Consider the following 16037-nt stretch of genomic DNA (forward strand, 5'->3'; position numbering starts at 1 on the left):
TGTGGAGAAGCCAAGGAACACCAGGGATCCCCCTCGGGGAATGCCTCACTGCAGAACAGGCTTTTCTCCACATGAGTTGCCCATTGTTTGCTTGTTATGTTCCGTCACTTGTAGTTCAAATGGCCAGAAATGCTGCTTGGGATTTCCTCCAACAAAGGCTTCTTTATTTGGCCTTTTTGAGAAGGGGTAGAGGAGGACAACTCCACAGGATGCTCTTTGTCCTCTGTGTCTTGTTTTGGGCCCGGGCTGGTGAGCTGGGGTCAGCACGGGACCCCTGAGTTGCCAGCCCTGGGCCTGGTGCGTGGGGAACTCCATTCCAACCACGCTCTGACGTGAAGGGCTGGGAGAGATTTAGGGAACAACTGCTAGCTATGCACAGTAGACTCAGTGCTTTATTATGTCTATTTACAGCTTTGGGAAAAAAAGCCAGGAATAGTCTGTTTGCTAGAAAGGTCACTTTGGGGTGACTCGGACTATTTTGAGCAGGTTTCATGCAGTGGATGACTTCAGTTCAATCAGAAGCAAGAATTTAAGCAGCATTAAACTGTGCAGCATTTACTAAAATGAACAGCTGTCTGTATTGCATTACAGCTGAAGGAGAGGAGCAAGGGAAGATCTGCACAGGGAAAATAGCAGAAGGTGGAGATAATTTCACAGTGTGTTCCTATTGTTTTGCTTATTGGTTGGGATTGGAAGCTTTGAAAAACATGGGTTTGAATCTCTTTTGTCTCTGAGAATGTGAATCAATGTTATCAGTTTCCAGGATGATGACCTGAATAATGGGATCCAAACTTACATTTCCAGTATCTTTCCTTGCCAGCATTCTGCTTGTCTAATGTTCCTTAACACTGAGCCTGAGAAGCCCTGTCCTGAAGGAGCTTTGAGGAACGGGGAATCTACATTTTTCTTTCGGGGAAAGAATAGATATAAATCAGTCACAGTAGAGGATAAAGGTTCAATTGGTCCTTAAGTACACATGTCAAGTGGAACAGTGGCACTGGGACAGACTGATTGAGGTGAGACTGAGTGACAAGGTTTTGATTTCCCACATTTTGAGAGCATGCTGTGATCTCTTAGTTAGCATGAAAAGAGGGCTCCATGGCTAAACATGATTTCTCCCTTTTCCTCTTTCTAAGTTTCCACTGTCCCATGTTTATGTTCTCAGGTTTTGGGGTTTGTTTTTTGCTTGCTAGGCTCTTGGCCAAAAGGTCCGCCAGTACTGGAATCATCCGATAAATGCAAATTTAATAGCGCGGAAATATGTGAAACTTTTGCTCGAAAAGCTGGGAAGCAGGCAGGTAAGAGCACAGAGGCTGTGTTTTAAAATCTTATTCTTTGAGAGTGTTAAGATTCCTGAACTTTCTGTGGGCTATAACACACTAAAGAAACGTTGAAACCTTGGTGTGCCATTGTGAACTAACATGAAGTATTCTCCCTTACAGTGCAGCAGGCCTATCCCTGAGAGACTCTCCGTCCCTGTGGAATTTTTGCCACTGAACTACCTGACTAATATGCTGGCAGAGATAGAGAATCAAGGTAATGTTAATTCTGTACTTTGGAAGACCAGTGATCCTTACCCTTTGATGCTCATTCAGATGCGGCCTGCCTATACTGACATTACTGAGTTGTTAAAACTCCAGAGATATCTGAACACAAGGTTTGGTTGTCTTTCTGCTGATGGAAAGTGGCAGGGGCCAAGAGTCTCCATGTATGGGTGTCATCCTATTTGTAGGGGAAAAGGTGCCCAGGGCCAGTTCATGCACTTGCACTAACACAGCCACTCTGCTTCAGGCTGGGTTTGGATCTCCAGTTTGGAAGTCCAGCCTTCAGAGAGGCTTCCCTCTGCATGGGTTATAATTCACTTACCTCCCAGTAATAGGACAGTTTTTGCCATGGATGAGCATCCAAAAGGCACTGATGAAAGTAGGTATTTTGGGTGCATGAAAACACATTTCTATTACCCCTTATCTTTTGGTATTGTAGATGAAGATGTTTAATAGACTGCAGGACTATAAGTATACAGGAGCATGTACAATTTTGTTAATACTTCCTCCCCATGTTTTTCTAGATGTGCATCCATATGAAAAACAAGACCGTGTAAATGCAAGATTTGTAGAGGAAACAGCACTCAAGCACACTATGGCACTTCTGGGCCTCAAATATTCCTGAAATAACATGCTGTTGAAGAAGGCTGTCAAATTGTGGTGCCTCTATAAAAGTATTTATTTAAATGCAATGTTGTTCCCCAAATAACAACAAATAATAATGCAGTTTGGGTAGTCGCCAGTACTGACATGAGCTGCTCCAAACAGTGTTTGGTCCAGCAAACTGAGGTTGAAATTACTGACTTCTAGATAAATCCTAGAGAAATGCATTTGACATAACCCTAGGTTTGAAGTGTATCTGTGGGTTCATTTTGGAGTGGTCAAGGAAGTGGAACAACAGCAGGTGTCAAAGCATGCTGTGAAAATTGGTATAAAGTACCTTATTTTAACGAGACAATGCTGGAAAAGACAGTCCAGCTGTACAGTAACAAGAACCAGTAACTGTTTACTTGGATTAATAAAAGGATTTCTTGGTGTGATTGTGTAAAGCAGGTAAGAATAACAAATGACTTTTTATGTCAGGCATGAGTAAAGAGGTATTTATTCCTTGTGGTGGTATAATTTGTCTTATGGTACTTCTGCTTCTGGAGCTGCATTCTAACATTTTCAGTTTTGTAATTAGCACAAAAGATAATCTTCTTAAAGTGCATGTGACAGATTTTGTTGGGGTTTTGTTTGCTTGTGGGTTTTTTTGTTGGTTTTTTAAAGATATACATAATATATTGTAAGTAATATAGGATAAGAAAAAAGCTTTAGAAATTGATCTTAACAGTGGCTTGGACAGATATTTACATAATTCCTTCTTACAGCATCTGGTGTTACAGTTCAAACTTAGCTTCAGAAAGAAATTAGGCAGGCTGTTTTTCCTTTGTTTTCAACTTTTGTTTGTATGTAACTGAGCCAATATTGTTTGCTCTTTTGTTTTAAGTTTTTAACTGTGAAATTAATTTAAATTGCAGTAGCAATTTGCCATACAGAGAAAATTGCCAAGTTGTGCCATGCAAGATTTCTGCAGCCTTTATAGGTTTTTAAAAAAAACCCTACAAAATTCCAGACTATTAAACTAGAGAAACACCTAAAAATTTGATGTATTTGGGAGGTTTTCAAAACAATTTTTGATATTCTCTCTGAGTAGTTTGCATTGATGCTCCCTGTTCCTTACCAGTGAAATAAAAAGATCCAGTTCCTGGGGGTGTCTTGGCAAGTTCATTGTCATTCCCTTGTCATTGCCATCAGTGAAGCTTGAGCTTTCTCAGTGACTGCATAATGAGAAGGAATATTTTTCTTAATATAATTAGAATTTCTCTGGCAAGTGTAAACTCCGGTCCCAGACTGCAGAAAGCCATGTTGGTGTATGTGTACAAGTGATTAGTATGATACTTCGTATTATATTAATAACAGGAGAAGATTTTCTAGCTGTTTCTTTTTAATGAATGTATTATACCTTCAAATGCAATAAAACTTCACCTGGAGATAAAAGCAAACTATAGCATGAGGATCACTCATTTTTCTTGACACTTGGAAATACTGCACTGCATTTGGGATATCAGGGGAAAGGATTCTGGATCACTGAGTAGTTAGCTGTGCTTTTGACATGAACAAATACTTAATCTTCATATGCAATTTGGCCGAACACCAACAGATCTTCCTTCAGTGCAGTGTAAATGCTGCTGATCCAGCAGCTGATAATGGTCTCTCCTGCTTCAGGTGCTGTTCAGATTTCAGATGGCTTTGCAGGAGGCTTTTTGACACGTCTCAGACTCGAGCTGGGCTCACTTGCTCTGACGGGCTGCAGCAGTGGGAGCGTCTCCTGCTCCTTGGGGGTAGTGGGGACATGGCCAGGCACTGCACCCTGCAGGGTGCTGTCACAGAAACACAGCTCGGTCACACAGGGCTGCTGTGCTGTAAAGTGCTCTCCCGGGCCAGTGTACAGAATCCATGACATGGATGCACCATTAGTGTGATCCCTGGCAAGCCAGGAGGGCTGAAGGGGTGTTAAAGGGAAAGCATGAGGTTTGACCACGTAGATGTGAGTTTGTCCTTTTAAAGTGTAGACAGTTTGAGCCTGTCATGCTTTTGTTACCTGTGAAGAAAACAGATTAGATGAACTTTTAAAAGATCCAGTAATTGTGCACAGAACATCTGTGGAACAATTCTGTTCCTGAATACAGTTACTAGAGAGGGCCTTTATTCACAGCACTAAAAGGAAACTTGAATCACCAGCAATGAGGAGAAGTTTCATTTCTCTTCATTCATCAATGAGGAGAATTTCTTATTCTAAACTATTATTTTTATTATGTAGGAGCTCTCTGCTCTGGGATCACTGGCCATCTCAAGGAAGAGGCAGTGCCCAGCAGGGTAAGGTTTCAAGAGCTGTTTGCCATGCGTGCCCTTAGTGTCTGATTTCTTGCTGCTTCTGATCTGATGCTCATTGCATCTTGTATGTGGGAGACATTAAACTTACTTCTCCTGAATCCCACGCTCCACCTTTTGCAGCTTTACCTTGCAATCCAATGAAAAGCAGTATTCCACTGCTGGCTGCTCTGCCCTTCAGCCACAACATGGTCACACAAACTAATAACCAAAGGTGAGGTTTTTAGTATGTGATCTCCTTAAGATTCAATGACCAGCCCCAAGCAGTGTTGCCAGACTAGAGGTAAAACTCCAGAAACCCACTGTAGTGGTTGTCTCACTCTGTACCATAACCTGCACTGGCTCCTGGAGCTCATGTAATGTATGACAAAAACTTACTTTAGCTCCGGCCTCAGCTGCTCTTTTTGCATCTTCTTATTGCGTAGGATCTTCCCTTGTTCCTTTTCTGCTTCTTTAGGAGGCGGAAGGCCTTGACTTATCATCAATGAAGCAGTCATCACAGACTGTTCTTTGTCTCTGATTTCCTCCTGGAGTTTAAGAGCAAGTGCTTGCTTCATGGATAACTCTGCCAAAAGAGCCCTTTTCTCCTGGGTTTTGTCATTTATCTTCCTCTGCAGTTGGATGGTCTGGAATGCAAAACAGCTGCATTGTTGTTAGGGCTTCCCTTCAGGCACTCACTCGGCATGACATTTGGGTCAGCATTAGGCACATGAAAATAAGCCCAACTTGACAAGGTTTTAAATAGTAGTTCAATTCTTGAAAAATCTTAATTTTTGTGATCTCTCAGAAAAAAAAAATATTGGCTGCTCAAGAAGCCACATTTACTCCAAATATAGAAAACAAAAGCACATTTGTCTTTGCTGCTTGTTCTTTTCAGCTGGACAGCAGAATTCCCCCAGTCCTCAGAGGCCTGGGATCCCAATTATTTTTGAGTTTATACACAAATAATTTCATAATAAAGCTGGAATAAGCCCAATTCCTATGAGATAATTGAGTGATAATGCTGATACAGGGGCTGTGGGTTGTGACATTATCCTTGGAGGGGGGACGAACAGAAAAGGAATGTGACAGAAATCCTTGAGTCTCACTGCAGATGATTAAAAAAAAACAAAACCAAAACAACAAAACTTTAATACTCTTTAAGTGACTAATTGGAACTGGGAGAACCAGAGCACTTGTGAATGCAACTTTTGGCACTAGTGCCATTATTACAGTAGTTTATTTGCCCATGGCCATCATTTTACAAACACAGTTAACAACCATGATATTTCTGTGTGTGTTTAAAATTAATTATTAAAAACTTAAGCTTTCATGTGTGCCAAACCTAATATCTAAGAAAAATTTCTACCCTGGTCTTGTTTTACATCAATTACTTAACACTTTTTTTTTTCTGTGTTTCCCTCAGCTCTGCTCAATTTGCAGCTTTTTAATTAGGAATACAGGGGCTGGGAGCATTTTTGGTCTTTCCCAAACAATATTACTTGCAGTTAAAAGAAAATAGCTATAATTTTATTTTAAAAACTATTGGAAATTACATTTCCCATGTGAGTCTCCCTACCCAAACAACAAAAGAACTTTGAGCCAGATACTGAGTTCATCTTTTTGTACGTTGGAGTAGAATTTACCTGGCCTTCCTTTATTTCTTTTTTTCCCTTATTTCTTTTTAGCCTTTGACCTGTTTGTTGTGGAAAGGCTGTTAAGTACATTTGCAAAAGGAGGCACCTACAAAGTTTCTAAGCATCTACTTCAGATAGAACTAATTCCATATTTTGGTGAAAGGTACCATTTATGGTGCAACTTTCTTTTTAAAAGAGAGGACATTCACCTAATAGTTTTGGGTTTTCTATGTTACTGTTGCTATTCTTGTCTGTAATTTTTGAAGACTGACTTATGATTTGCCTCTCAACATTTCCAGCCACTTTTGAAATTTGCCAGTGAATCACCTCTTGCCCAGATCTTGTTTCATTTTGTTCAGGCTGGCAAGCAGAGCGTGCCGTGCCCTTCTTACCCTCCTAGCGAACAGCAGCGTGTCCTGCTTGCCGTTCTCCACCACAGCACGGATTCTGTCCGTCAGATCAGAAATGTTCTCACAGAGAAAATCTATCTTCAGCAGTCTCTGCTCCTTCTGCATCAGCTCTGCCTCAATCTGCAGCAAGGAGGAGGAGACAGTGTAAGGAAGGGACAGGGGAAGTGCAGCACTAATTGTTCCATGATTGCCTTGAGCTGCTGAAATAATACTGGTGAACACTCATAAACAAACACCTTCACTATCAGATTTGTCAAAATTTACACCCTCTCTGCCAAGGATCAGGCCCAAACTGGTTCAGTTGGTCCCTGTCAGTCGTACATTTCTTCCATATCATACCAGGGCCTTTTGAGGGCAGGGGTTACACCGTTGTTATTGCCTTGTTATGCTTTTCTTGAAAGCAGTGGGGCTTTTTTCTGGTCATAATTTTTTCTAATCTTCTGGTTCCTTGAGTCACACCATAATGGAAGCTTTCAGCTCTTGCTTTAAATACTTTTCCCTTCCTAGTGCTAAAAGAAGTATGGGCTCCATAACAAATTATAACTACAATGACTTTAAATCCCAAGGAGATTGAAATAGACATTTAAACTTATCATGACTCCAAGAAAACCTTCTTAATGTGTAGGCTGGTGGTAGCAGGCTGTGTTGTGGCCTGCTCGGCTATGCAGAGCTCCCTCCTGTCAAGGAATATGGGACAATAAAGCAAAAAGCTCAGGTAGTTCAAGCAGCTGTGTTCAGGGTCTGTCTTTACAAAGTGGATTTCAAAAGAAGGACTCTGAGGTGTGCTCAGAGCTTGCTGCTGCTGCCCTCACACCTTCAGAGCCCTTTGCAAATCCCCTCCCAAACACTGAACACAGCGGGAAGAGTTTTGTGCTTCCATAAATGGGACAGACAAAACTGTATAAGAAAATGCTGTTCCTTTACCTTCCCCCCCACCCCAGAGGGATCTGAAACTGGCTTTCCATTGGACCTAATGCTTCCCTCAAAGTCTCTTGGGGCAGTCTCCAGGAGAGCTGCAGTCAGGTGTCAGCTGCTGGGCTGGCCTGGCTGCTGCCTCCACCAAGCTCTCTTCAGTGGCTGCTTGTTCAGCAGGGAGGCAAAGCAGTGGAGCCCAGCCCTGAGAAGGGGCAGTGTTTGCTTTGTGTCACACAGGCAGACTCGGAAGAGGCTGGCAGGTCTGCCTCCTGCTCACAGCCCGTGGATGGTGGTGAAACAGCTGACGGCCAGTCAGCAAAGACTGACAACCCTGTTTGTTAGCAGTTTATTATTCTGCATTTATCTCCCTCTGCTGCCTTTTCTGTGCCTTCTCCTAGTGAGCTGGGTCTGCACTGAAGTGATGTGAATGGAGTCAGCAGAGGATGTTGCAGAGCCAGAGGCACCTCACAGGGCTCCCCCTCCCCAGCCTCTCCTGGGAGAAGTCAAAATGTCCCATGTCCAGTTGATCTGGAAAGCAGATGCTAGGCTGGAGTTCACAATCGCCAGTCATAATTATTTTGATTTCTCTTACAGAAAGTTTATTTTAAAGATAAAAGACACTATTTGCATTTTCTAAAAGAGGTCAGGCACAGCAGGATAGCTTGTGATACGAGAAGTGACGTTACCTGTTCAATCCTTTTTAGCAGCTCAGGTGGAGATGGGTCCTTCCTTCCCACTTCTTGCTTTCTGCGCTCATTTGTGGAATCTCCATAGTCTTCCTCCAGCTGTTTAATCTTGTCCCTGCACTGGGAATACTAGCAAACAAAGAGTCCCAACAGTTATTTATTCCCACCAAACTCATCCCCAGACCTTCATCTGGAGACTTCAACAGAAAAGGTTTCCTTTTACTGGAAAGGAGGGCAGGTAACATAAAGTTATGAGGCATTTAAAAATTTGCTTTTAAAAGAGAACTAGAGCGTGACAATTATAGGACAGAGGAACCTCTGCCATTTGACAGAAATTGAGTTCTGCCTGTTTCTTTGTCCTCTGTCTACTTCTTGTTTTTTATCCTCAGGAATACAATAGAAAGCTCTGCTTCCCTGCTGGTCAGTACTGAAGGTCTCATCCCTACAGACATTCAAGTTTTCTACACCAGCATTCCCGGGCATGTGTCCTGAAGTGACTCAGTGGTGACACTGAGCAATGAGGTGACCTTGGGACTCATAGAGGCAGGTGTTCCCTGACCTTTCCCATGTGGGACTTTCCCATGGACTGATGCTTCCCAGAATATGCTAGAGGGACATCCAGGCTCAGTGTAAATACTCGCTGAAGGAGTGACTGGGGCCATTTTGTCATGTTTGGAGTTGCAAGACTGACAGTGGTGGGGCTGTGTGCTCTGATGTGCACCTGGCAGGCTGTCAGTGAGCTGTTAGCACTGACATAACACTACCCAAGTGTAAATGTTAACCATCCACTGCCGGTGATGACTGATTAAGGAAATAAATGGTCCCAGGCTCTCAAAGTTCTGAACAATCATCAAAATATAAAGTAAATGTTTAGATGTTGTCAGGATGAGGTTTGTCACTGGAAGTTAACAAGTCATATTTAACTAGAAAAGAGAAAACTGACATATGTTCTCAGGTGGCAGTGGAACATTACCAGAACATTTAAATACTTCCTTTCCAAGTAAAAAACCGCACAACTCACTCCTGTACACTTTGTCTGAAAGCAGCTAAAGTAAAAACCTTAGATGAGTGTAATGAACAATCTCCTCAGCAAACCATGATTCTGAACATAGCTAGGTACTGAAAATTGTATTTTGCTAACAAATAGCTAAAACTCAAGCCCAAAATACACAGAAGGGAGGAATGTAAAAGCAGGGCCAGCACAAACAGCAGGATGCAGATATTTCCAATGATCTTTTCTGTCTGGGGCCAAATTTCTCAACCACTAACTCAGGGGAAAATGCCTTGTTGGAGGCAGTGGTATCTTAATGAGATTAGGGGCAACTCACAAGGAAAATTTTGCAGGACTGAATAGCTAATTTAGAGAAGGACTATTGCACCAAAACCACCGACCAAAAGCCATTAAAAAAATAATGTTAAATGTAAATACTAGCCTTACTTTTAAATGCAATATGAATTGGAAGTGGTCAGATGCAAGCCAATCCAAAAGTATCGAAGTGCATTTAGAGATAACCATGCTATTCTGTGTCTGCTTCAGTGACATTACTACAGGCATTTTGCTTTATTTTTTTACTAATTTGTAGTGTTTTCCTTGGAAAAGACTATCTGAGTTATAAGAGATTCTAAGTCTTAAAAGTTTTAAAAATCCTTTCTTTCTTAGAGTGGATTTGATACAGGGGATAGGAAAAGAATGTAGAAGAGAGGCTTTTCTACATTGGACCATAATCAGTCAGGAGGAATTGTTAAAGGAGGGAACACTTGTCTAGATAAAGCAACTGGCCTGAAAAAGTAAAAATCACAGAGAAATTTTGAAATCTCAGAGAAGGTAGGTATATACAGCACTAGAAAAGGGAAAAAAAACCAGGACTATTTTAAGAAATGGGGGTGGGGGGGGGTGGCGTGCGGGATGGGGGGAGATGAAGCTCTGGAACCATAGGTAACTTCACTTTCTGAAGAATAGATCTGGAACACATAATTAAGTTTTCTTTGTAGGCATCAAGAAGAGAAAAAGGACAGGGTTAACAGCACCACAGGTGTGTTGAGTCATGCCAAACCAGATCAATGTCTACTACAATAATTTCACAGGTGTATGGATGACAAATAGTAGGTATCATACATTTTGATTTTTATATAGCTTTAATATTTCATATGATATTCTTATACACAAGCAAAATAAATGGGTTCTTGATTAAAATAGACAATAAATACCTCATCAGTAGAATGAGTATTTTTTTGAAAAGATTTAAATTCAAAATTACCTTTGTCTTAAAAAAGCTCTGAACCAAAAAGATAATAGCAAGTAAAAAATGTGAGGTTTTTTATCCCCTGTTACATGTAGGAACAGGAAAAATTTTGTACAGCTGGTTGGATGCCCTTTCTTTAAAAAAGGGCTTGGTTGTTACATACATTGACATGAAGATGAATCACTATGTCATGTGTCAAGAAAGGTGCCACCACACCTGGATGCATAAGCAGGAAGGTAACCTGCAAGATGCCTGAATGCATGCTTTCAGCCACAGGTACTGGCACTGCACCTCAAGATAAATAAAGACTACAATGCCAAAAGTAAAAGAAATGCAGAAAAAGAGTGATTAAGAGAAATCTCTAAGAGCTGATTGAAAGAAACAAGGTTGTGTAGCCTAGCAAAAGAATGGAAGAGGAACATGATAAACATCCTTCCAGTAACATGAAATTTTGCAAAAAGGAAAATAATGGTCCATTTGTCATGTCCCTGGAGGACAGAATACAAACCAATATTCTTACACCACAGCAAGAAAGATCCAGGGTAAAGCCCATGAAGAATTTTCCACTGTTAAGGAAAGATTGGAGTAGCTTGCTTGGGGAAAACTGTTTCTCAGTGGTGGCTTGAGAGCACAGCTTAGGCCTCCCAGGAATGACAGGCAATCCAGTGCTGGTGTGGGAGCAGATTGCCTAAATAACTCTTTATCTCTTTACCAGTTCTGTTATTCTATGATGCGGTGATATAGTCTGGAGATTTTAATGTATTAAAACCTGGACAAATATTGCCAAATGCCTCAAATAAGTCTTTGTACATTGCCTGAGCTCTAAGGCATGAAAGTCCCATCTACAGCACTATGACAGCTCAGCAGGTCTACGTGTTGGACTAATTAATGATTAATGCTAAGTATTTCTCATTGATGCATGAAGGTAGATTAGTTTTTATGGGTCACTTCAGTCAGCAGGCACAGTCCCTTGATGTGCAGTCCCAATTAAAAGTTACGTTGTTTTATGCCCAGAGAAAACCGCCTTACAGTCTCACCAGGTACTTTTTGTGTAAGAAGTGCCTGTAAATATTTCTGGTTTTAAATCTTTACCTAGATGTTAACAAGCCTACCCAGTCCATGTTACTTGCACTTACTTAGAAGAGGCTTGGTCTTGCTTCAGATGATTTTTTTTAGCTTAACTATTCACCAATGTTTTGTTGCAATAGGCAGCTTCTGATGAAAAGCATACAAGTGGAACATCCATCACTTTGATGATTTAGCAGCTCATGTGGAATGCAGGAGACCCTGGTGAAGTGTTTGTTCTTGCTGAATTGGCACACCCCTGATTTGGGCTTTCCCCTTTCCCAATGGTCACTACAGCTGCTGAGATTATGGGTCAGTTTTAGCAGTCTGTAAATATTCCTGATTTTAATTTTTTTCATTGATATTAATGAAAACACCTAGTCCATGTTACTAGCACTTGCTTCAAAGAGGACTGGTATTGCTGAAGACTGAAGGAGGCAGGGAGGGTAGGAAAAGGGGAGGACAAAAGAGGCACAAGTACAGGATTCAACCTGCCTAATCCAGACAGTCTGTGACTGTGGTAATGGAACAGAAGCTGAGTCAGATTTCAACATGGGGTAAAGTCTGTAATCAGCACAGGAACCAGCAGTGTGAATTTGGCAACCATCACCAGAACTCGAATTTGGGCTCATGGGTTTTGTTTAAATCATGGAGATAAAATCAAACAATTTGAAACTGCTTCTCATTGGACTTAATTCCTATTGGCAGTGGGAGTATTAATGCCAGAATGGTGGAGCATAAGGAGATGAATGAGTTGAGAGCCAGTTTGAGCCATGTAATATTCACTAATTACAGTATCTAGTTAAATTTTAGAGGTTAAATAACTGATTATTTGCCATTGTTCACTGTAAAACCCCTGACTTGGGAACATTTATTAAGACTACTGCATGCATAATATCACACCACTCTGTATTTTCTTACTTTTTAATTTTATGTCAACATTGCAAAAAGATTTAAAGCACCTCCATCAATAGTCTCCCTTTAACAGTCATTTTAAGTTTCATATGAACTATCATTATAAAGGAGAAAGTTGCATGAATGCAGAACAGGAAAAGCAAAGTTTCATGACTGACCCCGTCAGTTCACAAAAATCATCTGCATTTTGCTACTACTCTATTTGACTCCGTGACTCTCAGTCTCATTTTAAATCTGACCTGAAAACTTTGGAGTCTTTTCAGTTTTTTGGTGGTTTTGGTTTGGTGTTTTTTTTTTTTTTTTTTTAAGAGTTCTTCTGTTGTTAGGTGGGTTGTTTTTTGTGGGGTTTTTTGTTTGTTTGTTTTTGGATTTTTTGTTTGGTTTGGTTTGGGTTTTTTTGTTTGTTTTGGTTTGTTTTAGTTTTTTTTGTTTGGCTTTTTGGGGGGTTTTTTTGGTTGTTTTTTTTTTTAATACCTCCTCAGTTCATAGTTTAAATCTGCAATGGCCCTGTAAAGTTCTTTGGGGCATGATTTACATGATGTATTAAAACATGTACTATGTTTTATTATTATTGTAGCACTATTTCTTCAAAAGGCCAGAAGTAAGAGAATAGTGCAAGCACTATTAAACAGTGAGCCACAGCTGCCTTTGATGCGAGTTTGAAAGGCAGTGGTACACCCCAGTTTATGATTTTGTGCAGGCACTAACAGAGTATGTATGGGGAAAATTACCATCTGGAGATAAGGTCAAAAGTAAATGAGCCATTTCAGAAAGCAAGGAAAGAATGTCCCAAGCACTGCAGTCTGATAGCTATTTAATGCTATTTTGTAACTAGAGCTAAAACTTACACTGTTTTGGCGCAAAAGAAAGTATATGTGGATAATATCATTGTAGGCAGCAGAGTTTCCAGAGTAGGCTCAGGGTCAAGTGTGAATTGAGTTATTATTTTAGAAATCTGATGGTCTAAGTGTATTTCCCACCCCACCACCTACTCCATCAATACAGTTTTAACAAATTTTATCTACAGTCCCATTTTTCCCCCATGACTCCCATTCTCCCGCTTAGTCATACTGACATTTCAGGCTGTGGGGTGGGTTAGCTGGAATTCCATACCCAGGAAACAAAGAGCATGAGCCAGTTACACATCAGCATAGAAACTCATAAATGTGAAGTTAAAAACACATATCAGTGTTTTGCTACACAGGTGTATTACTAAACTTGCAGTTTTACGAAACTGTACATTTTTAAAATTAAATCACCTAAATTTTAAAATACAGAATGATAGTAAAAAAAGGCTTCTTTTAACACCAACCTCTGTCCGAAGTCTTGCCAGATTTGCATCTAGGGCATTCTTCACTGTGAGTTGTTTAAAATACAATTTAACCTCTCTTTTTTTCTCGGCTACCTTCAGCTTCAGAAAACTGATCTTTTCATCCATAACTTGCATCCTAATATCTCCATTTCTACACAACACCTCTTGCCTGTTTATTTTTTCATGCAAAAAGCCTAGTTCTTCTTCTCGTTCTCTGAGCAAAAGACCACTGAAATAAAGCCAAAATTAAAAGATATTTTTTAAAACAATAAGTAATATTCAGTATATTCCATTCAAGAACTTAAAGTAATCTTAAAAAATAGTAAGAATCTGTGAAAATGTGTAAGCTTTCACAACTATTATTTTAAATAAGTAACAAAATAATTGCAATGTGAAAATCAGAAAACAAATTATTGGAAAGGTGGCTCTTGTCTCTCACATAATTTTTAAGGTCTTCTGGCCTTCCACAGCTTTTAAAACTGGATTAAGATCAGAGGGATCTAGATAATCTGAATTTTTGCAGATACCTTATCTATGCACAATGCACAAACAGAGCAGAAGGCTGCAAGTTCTCAAGGCATGCAGCAGCCAAGCTACCGTATTTTTTGTATAATAGTTCTGAAGCATGAGCATGATCACCAGTGGAGAAAGATCCACATAATGCAAAGCAGCACCGGGAGTGCAGTGAGGGGAACTGGTCAGTGAAACACTGCAGTGCCACAGACCTTTAGCAATCCTAATGAGGAATGCTCATAAGATGAAAAAATATTGTTGCTTTATGAATGTCAAAATTAAACACCACCTTAGATCAAATTTACAAATGTACCTCTCATTCTGTTGCTGAATAGCCCTTTCACATTTTTTGCGTAGCTGCAAAATTTCCTCTTGAATGTGTGTGGCTGCAGTGGTAAGTCTGTCAACATTCAAATACTTTTCCTTTTCTTTATTGTCTAGAATCTCTTGTTCAAGTTTGCAACAATCCTTTTTGATCAACTCTTTCATTCTCTCATTCTTTTTAATCTTCAGATACACTTCCTGCAATTTTCTTTAACAAAACAGAAATGTGGGAATGTTTTCAGTCCTTTCAATTTGAAACCAATTTTAGCAATTAAAAGCAGAACTTAAATTTATTTCTCAAGCATATAAAGGCTCGTCTATATCTCTGCTTCACAGAAGCTTTACAAGAAGAAGAAAGACTCTCTGAGAGCAGGTTTTTTTACAAATTCTTTCCAGCTTGAAAAGAACTGGATTCTGGCTCAAAAAAAAATGCTATATAGTAGCACTGCACTACAGCTCCTTTATTCTCTACCAGGTAGCCCAAGTACCAATAAAAAATAGAGTTTAAGAGCATAAGCATAAACTGTAATGAAAAGTCTTAATGTGTAGAAAGTCTGAAATTCTGTTTAAAAACCAATATTTAAATTATTTTGTGATTGCAACTCAAAAAGTTCTCCAAATTTATTGTTTATAAAACAATGTGTCTCAACATTAACACAAGAAAGAAAATTATTAGATTGCCCATTTGACAGATAAAAACAAACAAACAAACAAACAAACCCATAGTGGGAGGTTAGTGACAAGATCACATAAAAATAAAGAACAGATCTCATTATTTCCAGCATGTTGATCACTGGATGATGGTCGCTCATTTAAAAGACGTATTCTTGTCACTAAATGGATTATTTACTATCTCACAACACAGAATTTAGAGTTATTGCATTTGACCTGTGGTATCACAATTTTATCTACTCTGGAAGATATTCATGTCAATGTCCAAAAGATGGAATGAAAGAAGGAGCAAAGTCTCCTGTTAAAATAAAAACCTGCAGATGAAATATCTTCCCTTATGGGCTCCATCATTAAATTGCAGATTTGCTGTATACAGGGCAGGGAGCTGCTTTCTTTCATTTCCCCCACATGTATAACATTTTGAGTACCACGGGGTATTACTGAATTTAATTAAACTTCTGTAAGTCAAGCTTCAGGCTGAAAGTATAACAGCATTGCAGAAATGCAATGTGTTTAAAATATTTATTTGTGAATTTCTTGCTTTATTTGGACTGATACTCTGTCCTCCAAATTGCATAAGTTGCAGTGAAGTCAGGGGTACTGATACTAAAATCTATTACTGAGATTAAAACTATTTTCATAGGCAAGAGAGTTACTGAAAAATCAATACCTCTGACTAGTTTTAAATCTAGTTTTGCAGAGCCCAAAGTATTTGTTGGATCTGTACCAAGTAGGGACATCAAGAGTAATATTTATATATTTCTGATGACTATACAAAATATATGTCTTATTAGCCTTTTTCCTCCTTCTTTCATCAACTGTGAAGGCCTCAACATTTTACCACAAAATGTCAGTTTGTACATCTTGACAAAATTACTTCAATGACTG

The 16037-nt window shown here is 39.7% G+C and overlaps 2 protein-coding genes across 4 annotated transcripts in view; one reads left to right on the forward strand and one right to left on the reverse strand.

Annotated features, from left to right (window-relative positions):
• GSAP (gamma-secretase activating protein) overlaps window positions 1-3580 on the forward strand; it is a 46133-nt gene extending 42553 nt beyond the window's left edge. The window contains exons 29-31 of one of the 3 annotated variants that reach the window (XR_005700445.2): window positions 821-1016; window positions 1194-1298; window positions 1443-1464. Coding sequence is in view for 2 of the 3 variants with exons in the window: in XM_040061363.1 (XP_039917297.1) it covers window positions 1194-1298; window positions 1443-1536; window positions 2069-2169 (300 nt within the window). In the remaining variant the exon portion in view is untranslated. Of the gene's footprint in view, window positions 1-820; window positions 1017-1193; window positions 1299-1442; window positions 1537-2068 lie in introns of those variants that run through there. The other 2 variants (XM_040061363.1, XM_040061362.2) reach the window with 2 other exon arrangements.
• Window positions 3581-3658: 78 nt separating this feature from the next.
• The window catches only part of CCDC146 (coiled-coil domain containing 146), a 61255-nt gene continuing 48876 nt past the window's right edge, over window positions 3659-16037 (reverse strand). Inside the window, exons 13-18 of the mRNA XM_040061364.2 lie at window positions 14467-14685; window positions 13641-13869; window positions 8106-8234; window positions 6487-6624; window positions 4857-5104; window positions 3659-4188 (exon numbers count right to left, since the gene is read on the reverse strand). Coding sequence (XP_039917298.1) covers window positions 4185-4188; window positions 4857-5104; window positions 6487-6624; window positions 8106-8234; window positions 13641-13869; window positions 14467-14685 — 967 coding nt within the window. The 3' untranslated portion in view covers window positions 3659-4184. The remainder of the gene's footprint in view (window positions 4189-4856; window positions 5105-6486; window positions 6625-8105; window positions 8235-13640; window positions 13870-14466; window positions 14686-16037) is intronic.

The sequence above is a fragment of the Hirundo rustica genome, chromosome 4 (assembly GCF_015227805.2).
Source record: "Hirundo rustica isolate bHirRus1 chromosome 4, bHirRus1.pri.v3, whole genome shotgun sequence".
NCBI classification, from domain to species: Eukaryota; Metazoa; Chordata; class Aves; order Passeriformes; family Hirundinidae; genus Hirundo; species Hirundo rustica.